The 17,880-nt window shown below is 41.5% G+C and overlaps 1 protein-coding gene across 5 annotated transcripts in view; it reads left to right on the forward strand.

Annotated features, from left to right (window-relative positions):
* Positions 1–17,880, forward strand: part of brsk2a (BR serine/threonine kinase 2a) — a 173,582-nt gene that overhangs the window by 127,642 nt on the left and 28,060 nt on the right. For all 5 annotated transcript variants that reach the window (XM_042412263.1, XM_042412264.1, XM_042412262.1 and 2 more), the window contains 4 exons: positions 7,423–7,539; positions 12,588–12,621; positions 12,766–12,834; positions 14,351–14,497. In XM_042412263.1, coding sequence (XP_042268197.1) covers positions 7,423–7,539; positions 12,588–12,621; positions 12,766–12,834; positions 14,351–14,497 — 367 coding nt within the window. The remainder of the gene's footprint in view (positions 1–7,422; positions 7,540–12,587; positions 12,622–12,765; positions 12,835–14,350; positions 14,498–17,880) is intronic.

Raw genomic sequence — 17,880 nt, forward strand, 5'->3', positions numbered from 1 at the left:
GCGAGATCTGCCTATGAACCTTTGACTCAGATACAGAGAGAGGCTGACTGACAGACTGTTTGGAGCAGAGATGAACACAACCCACTTCTAATATTATATTTTATTGATCCTTGTGAAAATTTCCCTTTCTATCACTCTGTAGGGAGATCAAAGGTCAGGGTCAGCTACAGAACAGTGCTCCTAGGGCTGCTTTGGATTCAGTTTGTCGCTCAAGGTCACAATAACAGAGCGGATGTTTCAAAGATGTGGTTAAAATATTGCAGATAATTCACTTCCACATTTACCTGAGAGGAGATCCCAAAAACAGCTTCAGCTGCATCTTGCCAGTTTTAACATTCAACAAAATACACACCTGCTACACAGTTTATACACTCTCCTGAGAAGCCAACATGGCAGTCTGCCATACTTGCAAACACCCAACAGAAACACAGATTGAGTGAGAAGAGTAAAGTATATTTACTTTGAACACTTGTGAATCTGCTTGTCCTCTTTTTACTTAGCTTTCCAACCACATTAACAGGTAATCAGAGGTTAAGTTTATATAAAACAAAGATAAGAATAAGAGTATAACATTAGAATGGCATTTGTTTTCATCTACACATTTGGCTACCTTTTTATTGCATGTGAACTGACCATAGTAAGCTCTGTCTGCTGTGATTTCCTGTGATAAACTTAGTGCACTGTATTTCTGGTCTCATGGGAGCAATACAGCTATATTGTATTGATTTTTTTCACTGTTTCTGAAGCTGCAGTGAGACTATTCCCAGGATTCAGCCTGAGGTCAAGTGAACCAGGGCTGACACCAAACAAAACCCTGTATCACTCCCCAGTCATTTTGTCCACCCACTCTGTCATATGCTGCACATTCAGAGGTTTGCTTCACCTTCAATATACATTTTCATGAGCATGAGCACCCAAACCATTCAGAGGAAAAAGAACACCGAAATCAATGAGTGATTTCGCCCTAACATGCTCTGTCCTCCTTCACACCCCTGTTCTGTTTGTTTAATAATGACTCTGGCCTGTTCCTTGTAACCCAGTTAACAACCTTATGTGTGCGTGTTAAATACAAAGTGACTGTGTGTGGGTGTGAGATAAAGACTATCTATCACATAAAGTGACTCCCAGCATCCCACTAAATGAGCCAACAATTGCCAGTACACCTTGGAGGAGAACCCGATCCCTAAAGCCCATCATACATGCCTACTCACACACACACGCACAAAGTCACACATCCACCTATCCTCGACACTGATGTGCACTTTATTGCCGCCACCTACATGTGCTCAAACAAACACCTGGCCCAAAAATCACATTAAACCCACGCAGAAGCATCATCCTGCACATCATCCATATCAACCTTTCTCTCTCGCTCGGTGTCTCCCACACTCGCTTTGTCATTAGCTGCTTTATTCCTCTGAGCTTAAAGAGCCTCATCCATCTGTCTGTGTCTTTGCTTGCTTATAGTTCCACAGAGAGTAATAAAGCCGGCCACAGGTCTTTTTTTTTGATCAACATCCATCTCTAAACAAATGTTCTATTACAGCATATGTAATTGTACATTGCAACAGTAATAAATATCACAATACATGCTACATTTATAGATTAAATATCCAGATGGAAATGATTGTTTTTGGCTAATCTAGTAAATGAAATAATTGACAAATCAAGGTTTTTCTTCACATTGATGCAAAAATCCTGTATGTTCAGTATTGGCAATACAACTAGTGATGTTGAATAACCTCTGTCGAGGAGCCCCAAACCCACTTCTAACTTTATGCCATCTCTCTCTCTCTTTCCTTCTTTCTCTCTAATGTTTTTCATCCATTGTCATCTTTCTGCAGCATGCAATGCAAGTTGGTCTATTTATTATCATCCACCCTCTGTATCTCCGTCCCTCTATCACTGTTGGCCTATGCCCTTGTGGCTGTTTGTGGCTGTGAATGTTGACATTCTTAGGAGAGTTTCCCCAAATGACAGTCTGTCTGTCTGCTTGTCTGTAGAAAGCCTGTACTTATAACCTGTCATCATTACGGATGATGGGCTCTAACAACACAGAATGGAAATCTTTCTCTTTCTCTCTCTCTCTCTCTATCTCTCTCTCTCTCTCTCTCTCTCTCTCTCTCTCTCTCTCTCTCTCTCTCTCTCTCCTTGTCTTTATAGTTTTCTTCATATTTTCCTCTCCTGCAGTTAAAGCGCTGAGGTGTAACTGGGTGAGAGGAGGGAAAGATGTGGAGATGAGGTGGAATGGAGAAATGGAAATGGGATGGGTAAAATGGGTATGGAAAATGGAGCAGGAGGAGGGAGAATGAAAGGGGTACGTTGGTTTATGGTGCTTTATTTCAGGGGAATGGGCAGGTGTTTGTAAGGGACAAGGGTCCTTTGTAAGAAATGTGGAAAGACTGGTTGAATGAGGGAAGTGAAGAGTGGGGTAAATGGGGGGTAAAATAAATGTGGCAGTAAAGGGAACAAACCAACAAGTCGAAGAGAGCAAAAACGACAGGTTGTTAAGAAAATAAGATTGAATTTATGTGGAGAATAAAGGTTAGAGTAAAGATAACCATATATGATAAAGAGTATTCATCTTTCTTACATTAAAAAAGGCACAATTGACTATTTTAAGGGGAGTTATGCTCCACCATGGCTGTTGTATTAGATGTGTGGTGTTGCTATGGGTTTTTAATATCTATGCCACTACTTCACTCCAATGCTCCTCTGACAGCTTGTCTGTTTATTCTGCCTTGAAGGTCCACTGCTCCTCCTATCTCCACCAGTCAAACTCCTCTGGATTAAGAGCAAACGCCGGGTTGCACACACAGATTTGGCACAACAAAGAAAATAGTTTGTTTATTACAGATCTAGCCATCATTGTAATCCCACTTTTTAGTCACTGCATTACATGCAACAATGCATTACTTTCCCAGTGTTGCTCAAAACCCCAGAGGAATAGATAGGAATGCCCCATATGGCACAAGGAATGCTCTTGTAACCAGTCAGTGGAGAGGCAAATCTTGTGTGGAAAAATAGATGTGTGCCTTCTGCTCAATTCTAATCCTGTTTAAATGCAAATTATATGAGAGGAGACTACTGAAATGTGTGGGGCACCAGTGTAAAGAGGCGCTAAGTACTGTAGCTAACCAAGGGAACTTCGAAGATCATGTGAGATCAAATGAGACCAAGGATAATATGATGTGAGGAAACAAATTCAGCTTTGGCACTTTGGGAAAAAATGGCTACATCTGAAATTGTTCTTTCATTGGCTAAGTAAAATTCACTATTATGGGAAATTTCACACTATGTAATGTGTTGTTGTCAGTTGACACTACACAATCAGACAATATTCCATGCATGGGCGATGCATGATGGAAGTTGTCACTTGTTTAGTGACTATTGCTTGTTTTTATGTTGCTTTGTGTGATACTTCTTTTAGCAATGTGAGCCTGCTAACAATAATCATTGTCACAATGATTATATAAGACAACACTATAAAATGGTGGATATTCTAGTGGACCTGAGGCTTAGTAAATTTTACAAAGTGCAGTGATTACTGATTTAAAAGGTGTAACTTGGGACAGGGGCGGCAAATCAGCTAGATAGCCTGGATACATCACTTACATTTTTCCTATTTAATAATGTTTTACTGTTTTGGGGCAGCTGTGGCTCAGCAGGTAGAGCGGGTTGTCCACTAATCGGACGATCGCCGGTTCGATCCCCGGCTCCTCCAGTCCGCATGTGGAAGTTTCCTTGGGCAAGATATCGAACCCCAACTTGCTCCCAAGTGTGTGTTCGAGTGTGTGTGTGAATGTGCTTTAGATTAGATCCTGATGAGCAGGTTGACACCTTGCATGGCAGCCTCTGCGTGTGAATGTTGACATGTATTGTAAAGTGCTTTGAGTGGTCAGAAGACTAGACAGGTGCTTTATAAGTGCAGTCCATTTAACATTTATTATTTTGTTTCTGTTAAATAAACAAAAAATAAATACATAAAGTAAATAGTGAATGAGTTTGTATGTGTGTGTGTGTGTGTGTGTGTAATTTCATCATGGTGCTGCACAGTGTACCTAATGCGGTCAGGACTGTCTTTTAGTAAGTTCACAACTTACTTTGATGGGATGACTAGAAACCTTAAATTTATATTACTGTGACCACACTTGAGTAATTTGCACTCACTTGCACCTACTTGTCCCTATTTCCTATCTGTACTAGAATAATATAGTAGCAAAATTCTCAACACATTCACCATTGACTTGCTTTAAGCTTTAAGCAAAAATGCAAAAAATAGACAGCAAAAAAGAAAAAGACAACTTTATCATTCTCATCACTCTCTGCTCTTAATACACAATTAACCCCACTGGCTAATGAACGATTGTGCCGAGCACATCTAAGTCAGCAGTCAGAATGTTGTCCTCTTTTGCTAATGCGATTGAATATTAGCCTAAAGCATTTCTAGTGAATGTGCTTGGTCTCTTTCTAATTGGGTCAACAGAAGCCTAAAAAAAGTTTGAGAGAAAAAAGGAAAGATAGAAAGAGGAGGATGACACAGAGGTGTGCCGGAGGCTAAATGGGTGCATTTCAACTCGCAGTTATGTTAAAAACCCCTCTCCAGCTAACAATAATGGTACCAGGATAGTACTTCATGGAAATGCAGAAACAGGTGTGCTATTTTCCAGGCATGTCAAAAAGGACGCATTTGAGTTAGTTTGAAGTGCTTCGGCTTAGCTAATTAGTGCCACATATATCTCTGTGCGATAACACAGTTTTAACTAGAGACAGTATTAAATATGGTCTATGTCAAATGTGTCACCATGGGAAAAGTTTATTTTCCTTCGGCTGGAGAATTTAGTTACAATGCTGCTCATCACCATAAATATGTCTGGGATATTATGGAGATGTGAGCCCCACGAGGACAGACCCATTACAACCTCCTGTAAAACAAAACATATCAGCGTAGTGTGTGCAAATAATCACAGGCAATTAAGAGCTTGGTGTTAGATAGCAAGAATCATGTCTTAACAGCACCATGGGGGGGTAATGCTTGCTCAGACATCGTGTAGACACACGTACACCCTGTAAATTACACTGAACAGCATCGTAAGAGCTTAAATCAAGATAGAACTGTTAGTCATACTTGTACAGTGAAGTTTTTTTTTGTTCTTTGGCATTTAGTATATTTATTTTTCTATTCTATTCATGTCTTGTGTTATGGGGCGAGCGCAGCACTAATGTTTATGTTGTTTCGTTTTCTGCAGGAGCCAGCCGTGCAAAAAAAAAAAAAATACAGTCATGACATTTAGAGTATTTTGGAAAAAAGGGAATTTCCCCAACACTTGCATGCAAGCTGGTGGTGCACAGCTCCCAAATTTCTAGAAAGAAAAACTACAGTTACATTTGAGCTCATTGCAGCTGATGAATTAGTTTAACAGCATCCATTCCCGCATGACATATGAGTGCAACAAAGAGATATCCCTGCTGCAAGGCCTGCTGTGTGAGCAAGATTACAGTAGCAAAGTGCAGCCTAATGTGTCAGGGAGGCAGTTTAATGTCCTATTATGGATACCAGGGTCCTGACAACCAATAAAGCATCCAGATGCAATTTGTCCCCTTGATGCTGTTGGTGGATGAAAACGTTGTTGCCCTCTTTCTTTTGTGGATCAGTCTCTTGAGCTTTGGCTCTTTGTGTGTTACATGTGATAAGCTTTTGATTACACAGTGTTTATGCCATGTTTATGGGTCTTTTAGATAATGATTTAGTGTGCATTTGTATTTGTATATAGGGCCAACAGAGAGTACTTAAATATGTATGATTCTGGTGAGGCTGTGTGTTTCTGATTGGGGTCTGTTAGGTTCAGGAGCATATCTTCCTCACGCCATCAATAGTATATAATGTTTGAACACTGTCTTAAACACCAGCCACAATCAGTGCTGTAGTTGCCTTTGCTTTTGTCTCTGATGTCACACCGAATTATTCAATGTCCTCCAGGCCCTGTCTTCTGGTCCCTGCATCTACAAAGTTTAAACTCACTCAGTCATAAGTGATTTGTAAATTTCAGCTGTCTAAAACATTTTGTTCCTGGGAGAAACATTATTTTTTCAAAGCATGATTTAATCAGACGTGTTGACGAAGAACACTTTTCTATCCAGCATTGACTTGGTGGAATTAAGGGAGGCTTATAAACACATACCTCGCAAATGGCCAGTACAACCACAGTCTCACACTGGTGTCCCCTGAGCAGTTTGGTAAATATTTGTTGCTTCCTCTTGTGCTTTGACAGTATTAGTTAAAAGACTAACTCTCAGGCTACTGACATCGCTGCCAAACGATGGTTGTGTGAATTGATAAAGGTTTTAGCCTGGGGAGAACTGTTTTAGATGCTATCTGTGTTTTATTTCAATTATAGCAGGGATCACAGAGACTGCCAGTGTGATAACAAACCAGCTGACAGCTAATCCCTCAGGACAGGAAACGAGTTGTACAGCAGCTGATGTCATCTAAGGTTAAACGTCCATTGTGATGAGGCGCTCTTCAAAGGCAGACGCATCCAGCTATTGTTCTTCTACCCTTTCTATCATTAGTCTAAAGAGGAGATGAAAGTTTAGTTCATGCTATTCTGACATCCCTGTTTCTCTATAACCCTTACAAAAAGCATAGAGGGAGGTAAGCAAGTATACAAGAATATAGAAAGATATCACAGTATGCGCATATACATGTGTTTGATTTCTATGGTGCTTCCCTCAGCCTTAATAGACATCGCAAGAGCAGCACAGTATGATGTAAGACTACCCTCGACCCTGGAAGAGATGTTAAATGCACACTAATGCTACTCTGCTTTTGAACAGTCACTCATCAAAATTGAGATTTTAACCCCTGACACAGCAACAGCATACGTGATATGAGAAAGATATTCCCCTCAATGGTCCCTTTTAAGGAGGGAGATGGTGTCCGCTGGATATTATCCCCCTCACTGTGTTTAGTGGTAATGAATGGCAGCTAATGAACACCACCTCTGCGGCAGGCTCCCCTTGGTGCCCTTTGCTCAGCCAGTTTGCTGGTGGCTGTCTGGGAGATGAGAGGAAAGGGATGAGGGGAGAAGAGGGAGGGAAACAGAAGGAGAAAAGGACACAGCAGGGGGCTGTCACACCTCGTACCAGCCCAGCACTGAGGTGGGAGCCTCTAGTTTCAGCATGGACAGATCAAAGGCAGAGGTGGTTCAGGGAGGAGGAGGGTGCTCAGCAACAGGTTAAGATGCTGTGTTGCTCACAGTTGTGTGCATAGATGTGGATCCAAGGTTTGATCCACAGGTGTTTGATAGACCTTGCGGCACACCTCTCACTTCACCTTAGTTTCCCCTAGTTCATGTAACATATGATGAGCTCTTTCATGATTCATTAACTGCTTTATGTTTCTGTCTCACTATCTTTCAGCCACAGGGATCTGAAGCCAGAGAACCTGTTGCTAGATGAAAAGAACAACATCAGGATAGCAGACTTCGGCATGGCCTCCCTTCAGGTCGGAGACAGTCTGCTGGAAACCAGCTGTGGGTGAGTAATAGAGAAACTATTGTAATGCATGTTTTCTAATGTAATATCTGACTCACATCCTCTGCAGTTGAAATTGATGATGTTAAAGGTAAATAATAAGTCATAGTTTGGGGGCACGTGGAGTTGCCTGTTTATAACGGAGAGAAATGACGAGAAGAGCAAGCTACAGAGATGATGAGTGGAGCTATCAAGCCCTCTGCCAGGTGCCGTATTCTCAAAGCTGCCGTTATCGGGCAGTGTTGATCTCTTGATGAGAGACTGTTGGTGTCTCTCACTGAGTGTGCTATCTGGCTGTGAGCATGGCCAGGGCCACGGCCACACATTACTGCTCTCCATCTCCTCATATCTGACGCTGGGTTTTTATGATCTAGTAGTCACGACCACGCCAGGCCCATCAATCCCACAACGACTAATGAATTCGCTTGCAGGAAAAGTCACTTTGAAAGTGTGAGGGCTACACTCGGATGAGGACTGAAGACCCCATTTGTGTTTTTATTTAACCCTGAAGTGTAGTAAACAGTGTGCGGGGTCAGATTTGTCAATAAAAAAAGCAACCCAATTGACAACTAGGCGTTGTGTTAAGAGGAAGATTTCACAGCTGCACTGGAAGTTGTTCTGCAAAGGGTTTAATTTCACCTTTACCTGAAATTCACACTAGAATTGAGATGTCAGCATGTAAACATAACTGGCTATGAGAGGTATACATTACACAACCAGCTTGTTTTTATTGTTTGAGTCTTTTATTTTATTTCCCCGTACACTGACATTTCATATGCCAAAACTGAAATAGGAAAACTCACAGTGAAAAAACATACATAGCTTCTTAAGCATATCTGTTCTCTGAGACAGACACTTAACAACTGGTGGTATGTATAGCCCATTAGATATAAACCAAGAGGTCTAGGGCTGTTCTTCTGCAGATTCCTGGTGATCTGGGTGCATTGGGGAATCTCTGTGGTGGCACATGACACTGCGTGCAGGGCCGGGAGATAGAGAGGCCCTGTGACATCTGTCCTAAGCTCAGACCTGATTCTGTCCAGATTATACCACCAAATCAGCCGCAACTGGAATTACACTCACTTGCATACACGCACTTGCATACACGCAATTCAACAAACACACACGCACGCACATTGCTAGCAAGGCTTAGTTCATCCCTGACCTCTAAGACCCTTTGTCCTCCGCTTGTTTGGTTGTCTCTCAGTCTGTCTGTCTCTGACTCCCTCCCTCCCTACAATAGACACACGCACACATACAAGCATTCAGTTGAAACTGTTGCATAATATTTTGCCAGCAGCATCACAGTGCCTAAGCTCTCATGACTCATCTGTAGAGATTAGGCCAACTGAGGGCAGCGTGCATATCTATCTGCAAGTAAAATGCGGACGATTGAGTCATATTGCAGCCGTGATGACCACAATGAAGTGTTTCCTTTTCCTAGAAAGGCCATAGAGGGTGACAGTTCTGACTCAGCTGTTCTGAGTAGACCAACTGGAATCTATATTTGATTGCATTCTGCTTCCACTCTGAGCAATTTTGCTCTCCCATCCAGATGCAGTGCATCTGCTCAGTCCCCTGCGTACATTTACAAAGTGCTAAAGGCACTTGTTGCAAGTGGGAACACAGAGCTGTCTTACAAAGATGCTTGCACACAAACCACACACACACACACACAGCTAAGCAAAGTAGTTCTCTTTTCATTCCACTCCGTCTCTCTGTCTGTATGCCGGTGCCGAATACATGTGAATGTGCCATTCACTGTATGTGTGGTTATTGATTGTTCACGCTCTTCTGACTGTCCCATCTCTAAGTGTAGATATGACAGTTTTTAATTAAACGCATTTATCTGGCCCCCTCTCGCCATGCAGCAGTCTGACACAAATGTATTCCATTTGCCACGGGTAATGGAGCTGAGTGAAGATGAGACTAGTCCCAGGTAAAGCAGGGGGAGCCTCGGAGTACATACATAAATACATGCGGACACACAGACATGTAGTCGAGCAGAGGCATTGACAAGCGCATACAAATATGGATCGAGGAATGCACACATAACCTCTCTCTCTGTCTCTCACTCTCTCTCTGCATTTGCCCAGCTGTGAGTTCATCAGTGTTTGCTGTTTGTTTAGTTCTGTTGCACTGAATGATGAAAAGGAATTATCTTGTATGCAGTGAGTAGCAGCACAAATTTTGGTGGAAAAGACTCACATTCTCAATCTAAATGAGCTGCATTTCTCTGTTTTTCAATGTCGCCTGCCCATACACCCCATTCCCCCCTGAACTCACATCTCTTAAGCTCACAATACTTTCCTTGTATACTGTGTGCAATCTACTGTAAGGGACATGGTAAGCTTATGGTAAATGTATGAATCCTTGTTTGAAATTGTGATCCAGAGATCTCTCTGCAAACACTCTGACACAGAGAAGCCCTTCAGTGTAGATAAAACAGCTTTCTTTATCATTTTTGTTTCCCCACTTCAGCAGTCTGTGCTGCTTGAGTTACAATCTTAGGTCCTTAACCAAATGCGTTTCTGTCTTTATGCTATCAGGAAAGCCACTTACAGCAGCATCTTGTGCCACTACACCGCTATTTGTTGCCCTCAAAATGTAGCTGAAGTTCCTGCAAGTCTTGTCAATTGATTTTATTGATGTGAATGCGCAGCCAGCAGTGTTAAGTTGAGAGAGTAAATGAGCTGTAGCAAATAGCAAGACAAGACTAATGTTATATCAACCCACACACAACTGTTTTTCTAAAGACTAGATTTTTGGCTGGACCGCAACAACAGAGCCAGCCTTATAAATGTGAATGTCTGTCATTGAGTGACTGAGTGAGGAAGTTACACCATTGGTTGGCTGAAGGCAGCCGAAGCTAAGTATCCCAGAATGCATTTCGCACTAACCGGCAGCGATGGTGGAGATTAAAAGGAAACTTTGGTATTTTTCAACCTGGACCCTATTTTCCTATGCTTTTGTGTCTAAGTGACTAATGGTGACAACAGTTTTTGAAATGGGTCCATTACTGAGTGAGAGCACCTCAGCCAGCAGCTGCAAAACAGGCTGCAATGTAATCCGACGGGGCAATAGTGTCCCGTCAATGTACGTCCACTAAAAGTGCTTGTTTTTGCCACTGACAGGCTCAGATTGTTATTATAAGTGTCTGGAAACATTATGGAAAGGACCATACAGAGAAATAAAATGTTTTTCTTTACCTTTCACATGATCCAGTCTGTTTGTTATTGTGTCTAAACAAGTCTCGCTCAAAGAGAAGTCTCGTTATGAAATCTTGCAACATTTGAGTTGTCAAAATCAGTTAAATATTCAGCTATGACTTTAAAAATCTTTTAGATAACATTAAGCTATGCTTTCTGCTCTCTGTACTCCAACACAACAAACTCCTCCCGTCACTCCTCTCTCCAACTCTCAAAGCCCGGCGCACTTCCTGGAGCTTGGTCGCCACGTGTCGGCACTTCCTGTATCTGTCATTTCAAATTAAAAGTTCTCTAGCGTTTCATACACGGTCCAGCCACATACTAGGTTTTGACTTAGTCTTGTTCACTTTGGTCAGAGGGCATTGGCTCGTACTACTTTCTATTTATCTTTAGTATCCTAATCTATAATCTGAATTTCTGGTGTGAGCACCTCAAGATTTTTATCATGATAATAATTTCATGGACTATGGGCTTTCACATGTGGCCAGAATTTTAATTAGTCAGCTAAGACACTTTATTTATACCCATAATTAAATTAGGCCATCAAATATTATGGCGCAACAAGATCCTTTTTTCATTATGTGAGTAGATATTTGTTTCAAAGAGTTTCAGCATGGAATGGTTAGAAATAAGCTATATCATTTTGTTATTATAGTAGAGTGGTCGTCTAAACATACAGGTGACATGGCTTTAATTTATTGTCCTAATATTGATAAATAAGGATTCAGCTCAAACAGAAAGCTGAAACGCTTGTATTCCAGTCTTTACCGTCACCCTGTGTTCGCCACCTGAAGCCTCTGCAAATAATGAGTTTATGTTCACACTGGTTCCAGCTGTGGCTCGTGTGTTGTGGCACTGATGAGGCATTACTAGTGCAAATCTCAGGCTTGTTTTTTTTTTAACTTTTATTCCCTGCTCATCTGCATAATACACTATGACACTTGCAATCAGGGCTGCAGTATTTGCATAGGCTCACGTTTGAACTTCCCCGTTGACGTGGTGGCAGCGTTTGTTATCGGCCGGTATTTTGACAGCCGGAGGAAGCCGGGCCGTCAGGGCTGGTATTCATGAGTACACGAGACAAAAGCCGAGCTAATGGGCGCCATATTTACAGACCTTAGATAGACTCTCATTAGAGCCAAATATATTGCTGTTAAGACTGAAGGAGGTGGAAGACATGTCACCTGGCCAAGGAGTTTGGGAAAAACAAAAAAACATCCTGAAATGAAACTGTTACATACATTATTCAATTATAGATTTCTCTTATTATTACCCTTTCTATTTCAAGATGCTATATTTCGCAGTCTGGCAATGTCAAAGAATGGAAAAGTGCCACTGTGTATGTATAGAATAACAAGTCACTCCACAGCTGCTCCACTCATCCGTAGCCATTGGCTTATGCAGCAGCCATTGCGAGGTAGCTCCATAAATCTTCATACGATATTGATGTGTCAATCTAGTCATTGGGTTTACTGTCAGCCCATCCAGGTGCTGTAAAGATTAGTGGGTCTGTTCATCGTCTGCTGTGAGAGGATGCCCTTGAGTGAGCAAGCAGGAGGACATCCAAACACCCTCAGGATGTCTAAACTCCTGAAGCACATCTTGATCTATGTTCACTAGAGACACTTATTGTCTGCTCAAATTGTTCTTTTCACATTTTCATACAGAAGTGTATGCCAGTTTAATGTTTGCTGTGTCATGATTGTATAACCCTGACTTACCTCACAGTACGGCTGCTGAAGTTTAGATAGCAGTGACAGAATGAAAAAGCCCTCAAATAACCTAGATTTTTTTTCTCTCTTTCTTTCTCTTACTGCCTTTATTCATTCACTGTTCCAACAGATCTCCACACTACGCCTGTCCAGAGGTCATCAGGGTGAGTCATAATATTAACATTCTTTCTGCTCTCTTAGCATGCTCTCATATGCTCTTTTACTAGCCCTTTTTTATAGACCTCTATCTTATTTAAACCAACCCTAACACTGTCTGAACCCGCTAACAAACACTCTCTTGCACTTAGGGAGAGAAGTATGATGGGAGGAAAGCAGACGTCTGGAGCTGTGGGGTCATTCTTTTTGCCCTGTTGGTGGTGAGTGCTAACTTGTTCTCTACTAGCAAATGGTGACTGAATTGACACACAGTTTAAAATTCTCCAGAGAAATACGGCAACATACAAATTTACCTAACCCTCCTTTTATAACCAATAGTATATCTAACCTTTACACTAGCTGTAATGGATCGAAAGCACAAAGCAAGCGAGCCTTACGACAGGACAGCCGTGACTTTGCACACTGGCAGTTGACTCGAGGTTGACCTCAGTGGACTGAGAAGATGGAGTGAGCTTGAAGCCGGCGAACACAAACTCAGGATTCAGGGAGTTAAAGCAGAAATCCTAACATTTAGAAGGTCTTACCGAAAAATGTTACAGAGACTCCCTCAAGCTGATTCTTATGCAATAGAAGATCAGAGAATAGAAGCATCTTTTTATTCATTATCCTGTATCCTCACACAATGCTGTATCCATAATCAGGTCTATTCTCCAGCTACATTATGTCTGTGGTTCCCCAGCCGTGCAGCCCTGAAGCTTTGTTTCATCAACAGCTGTACTGTAGTTCCTACACACTCCTGCTCCATGAATAATTCATGCAGCCAAACTGAAAGAAGAGAGCCCAAAATAAATACCAACGCTAACAGGGCGGCTTTTGGCCACAGGCCCTATGTATTTGTCTTTGTTTTTGCCTCTTTCTCCCTCACTCCGTCTCTTTCTGTCGCATGTATGTGTGCGTCTGTGTACTTGTATTAAGGACAGTCTCCCTTACTCTTGTGTTGCGTAAACCTAATGTTGTTTACCATTGTATTCATCGTGACCGTACTTTCCTCGCTACAAACAAAAGTTTTTCCTTTTGCTGTTTGACTGCAGACGAATACTGTCTTTCTCTAGTTCATCCTGCTGTCTGGCTGCAAGATAACCATTTGTCTGATTGTTGGAGACGCTCATACTCCCCAGCAGTTAGGCTGCACTCAGATCATCTGTTACACAAGCATGCCCTCTTTTTTTTCTCTACCTCTCTTCATTTCTCAGCCTTTCTCATCCTTTTGCTCCCCCCTCCCCCCCTCCATCATGTCTTCTGGTGGAGGTTGTCATTCATCAAACAGCCACATCTGTGAGGTGTCAGCTTGCACTGATAAATGACTCTGATGAGAGAATGCTAAATGAACGAGGTAAATGAGAAAGCTGGGTAATTATTAGAAAAGCCCTGTTTTCAGCTTACAGCTGTTTATTATTTATTTTGCATCGCGACTGAGGGCAGAATGCTCTAATTGGAGAGTTGAACAAGTTGAGAAAGCAAGCCTGTTCTTTAAGTCATGCAGGATTAAGACTCAAAATGTGTTTTTGTTTCTTCTGGGGAGCCGTCATCCTTATTCTTTTTATTCTTTTCTGCTCTTGATTCGGTGAAGGCTTACTTTCTGTTCTAACGCTACCATTAAAATGAGCGCAAACTGTTTCTTCTCTACTTGTTTTTTTTATTTCCTGCATTCACGTCTTTATTATTTCCAATATCTTGTCCTTCTTCTCACTTTGCAACTTTTCCATATCTCCCCAGGGCGCCCTGCCGTTCGATGACGACAACCTGAGAAATCTTCTGGAGAAGGTGAAGTTGGGAGTGTTTCACATGCCCCACTTTATCCCTCCAGACTGTCAGAACCTTCTCCGTGGCATGATTGAAGTGGATGCCTCCAAAAGACTAACGGTCAGTTCAGTTAAGATGAACACACCATTATGATTATGTCAGCCTACTTTGTGTACTTCTGTTCTGGGGCTGTTTGTAACGGTTTGCATGATATGGTTCTACAGTGCATGTAGCTACACAGTAACTTTGCACCTTGTTTTGCATAGTTCATACATCCTCAGTGACCTGACTTTTATCTGCATTGAATATTTCATGTTCATAGTCTACAACCAGTAGTGTTTACTAATCATCTTGTAGAAGCAGCTAAACACGTTTGGATGTTATTTGAGACGGCATACATGGATAAAAAAAAACCCAGACATATCAGGCCTGCGATAAGAAAAGAAAGTAATTATTTTGTAGATATGCAGCAAGCTGGGAAATGTTGTAATGCTCCAAGGAGAGAGCAAGATGGCAGAGATACACATTCAAACTAAAGTGGCTAATATCAACTCAATGCTGCCAAGTCAACCATTGTCTTTTTGTTTGTTTCTTCTTTCCTCCCTTGTGTTCCAAATGTGTTTACCTCATCCCCAATTCTATTTGAGTTCTTCCTCAAGTACAGGATGCGAATTCAGGAGAGGACTGCTGTTTGTATTCTCTCCCCCTGCACTTTTTTAGTGTACTCATCACAATGCCAGTCCCTTTCTACACTGCAACTGATCACCTTGGCAAAGTGGCTGGAGGAGAGGGCGAGAACAAAGAGCTGTGAAGGGCAGAGAGTCAGGATAAGAGAAAGAGAATGATGGACAAAGAGAAAAGTAAATAATGAAAGTGGCCAGATATCTCAAAGTGCGTACTTCATAGAGAGATGATGCTGCCCTTTGTCCTGCATTTCACATTCGGACGTCACACAGAGATACTGTGTCTGTGCACACACTAAATAAAAACACACACACACATACATACATACATGCCCTCTCCAGGTATCTTTCTGAATCAATTCAGCAAACAAAACAGTGCGTTCATGCACTTTTGTGTAAGCAAAAGGGCAAATATCTCTTGAGTGGATGCTAATGCACCATTTCCCCATGCTCTAGCTATTGTTCACAGTGTCAGTATGACATCAGCTAATATGGAAATGTGAGAGACACCAGAAAAAAGATTTGCAGGAGAATTGACAATTTTAAGTTTCAGCCCTTCAGATACAGTAAATTAAGTGTTGAACCATGAATTTGAGCCCTACTTCTTTGGTATGCTGTATGTACACTATATGCCTTATTTTTCTGTTCTCCCCTGCCTGACGAGGACAGGTCACCCTGAGATCCCCTAGCTATGTCAGCCTGCCTCCAGCACTGTCCTCGACAAAGGGTTACACACAGGCCGAGCTGCTGGGAGAGAATATGCTACCTGTCCACCCCCCTCCTGCGCATGAGAGCTCCAAACAGAGCTCTGGGGATGTGTTGTAACCTCGCAGAATGTCAAATACCCTGTTAGATTGAGCGTTCTTGGTGTTTAGTGGTGAGCGCCCAGTCCTAGATGACACAGGGTGGGAATGACATCATAAGGGAACATGTCATTCTTTTGCGAGGGATTATTTTTTCCATAATAATGTTGACTTTACTTTATTGAATCAAATCAATAGGGTAATCAGACCATAACTACTGGCTGTGTTTCAATGTCTATTGTCACTTTCTGTTAATTAGATTTTGCCAGTAGATGCACAAATTACACACAAGTACACACACAAAGCCAAGGTCCCCTCAGAGTCTGAGTGGGAGGGCACGTACCTGGGCTTAAGGGGCTTAGCCCAATAAAAGCTTTTCTCTTCATTTCCTGTCTGTGTAGTCGGGGCCCTGGAGGCGACCGGGCCAGTATCCTCAACACAGTCATCTCATCTTCACTATTCAAATGAACACAGACATCCTGGAAAGATCTGCCTCCTCGTGATCCCTGGCTAATGAAGAGGATTGGCTAGCTTATTATATTAAAGAGCAGTTCATCAGAGATAATACCCTCATGGGGACAGCACAGATAAAGTACCAAGGTTGCTGGAATGAAAATAAAGGAAGTGTGTGAGGTTTTTTAGCGTGTGTTTGTGTGCATCTTCACAAGTGTCAAATAAAATTGACCTCATTCATAAAGTATTCACTGTAGTTGCTTTTGACAAATGCGCTGAAACCACATGTTTCTTCCATTTTGACCCTTATATGACACTTTAAAGACTTACCAATCCTGGTTTGTGTTTTCTCTGGAGCTCTTTGCCTTTCTTCCTGACATGGGGCACTTCAAAGATCCTTCTGTTGCTGCAAATTTCTCCACTGCACCGCCTACCCTGATGTCCCTCCCTGCTCTAATGATGCCAAACGAATGAGAGATATGCATACACACACAGACCTGCACACATTTTTTTTAATTTCTATTTTTGTAACATTTTAAATTTAGCAGTGAACATACGATACTGAACAAGAACAGGGGGACTAGGATGAGGACATTAAATACAGACAAATACACAGGTATTCATTACATAAGGATTAAGGCACAGTTGACATTTAGTATGAAAACAAAAAGGAGAAATAAGGGAAAATGGTATAATCATTAAACTGTCTGTTTCCCAATGGTAGAAGGAAAAACTCCTTTACTTAGCTAAAATTACACCAATGTAAAAATAAAATAAACAAAATAAATAAACAAAACTCCTTCATTCAAAATATAATAAAATACAAACGTATTATCAGCCAAGTTCATATGCTCATGTGACTGGCATATTATTCTATATTATGTCATTGTTAATATTGATACTGGGCTTGTTTTAATTACTTTATACACAGTTAGGTAGTTAAGTCCAATGGGAGGTTGAGCCCCCTTCATATGGTCACAAGATATATGGTCATATGGTCATTTTGCCTCAAACTGTTATTTAAAGGAAACCATTTGCATTTAAAGGGAAAATCACGTTATAGTGGAACTGCTAACGTCTCATAGACATCGAAAACGTGACAAAAGACTACAAGTATGCTTTTTGTAAGAGGCCGTAAGACAAAAAAGTTGGGAACCACTGGTGTAATCTTTAACAATTCATTATAGTATTTAAGTGCATCATATGTTTTTATGTAAAACTCTTAATCTAAAAAGTAACTAGTAATAATAGCTGTCAAATATATTTGGTGGAATAAATAGTACATTGAGTATATGAGTCAGTAGTTTCCATGGAGTGTAGACAGTGGCAGTGGCTATGAAAAGGTGCATAGAGTACGTAGGTGGGTTTCTTTGAAGCCAGCATTTATTAATAGATTTTTTTACCTTCAGCCAGCTTGTATAAATGAATGCTTGCATGAGAGTTAGTTTACGCAGCATCCAGATAAGTATATACCTGGACCTGGATGCACACTCATACTTTCACCTAGCCAAGCCAGTAGCACAGCAGAATCCCCCTCTGCCTTAGTGAAAGCAGCCAGAATTGA

The sequence above is a fragment of the Thunnus maccoyii genome, chromosome 5, assembly GCF_910596095.1.
Source record: "Thunnus maccoyii chromosome 5, fThuMac1.1, whole genome shotgun sequence".
NCBI lineage: Eukaryota > Metazoa > Chordata > Actinopteri > Scombriformes > Scombridae > Thunnus > Thunnus maccoyii.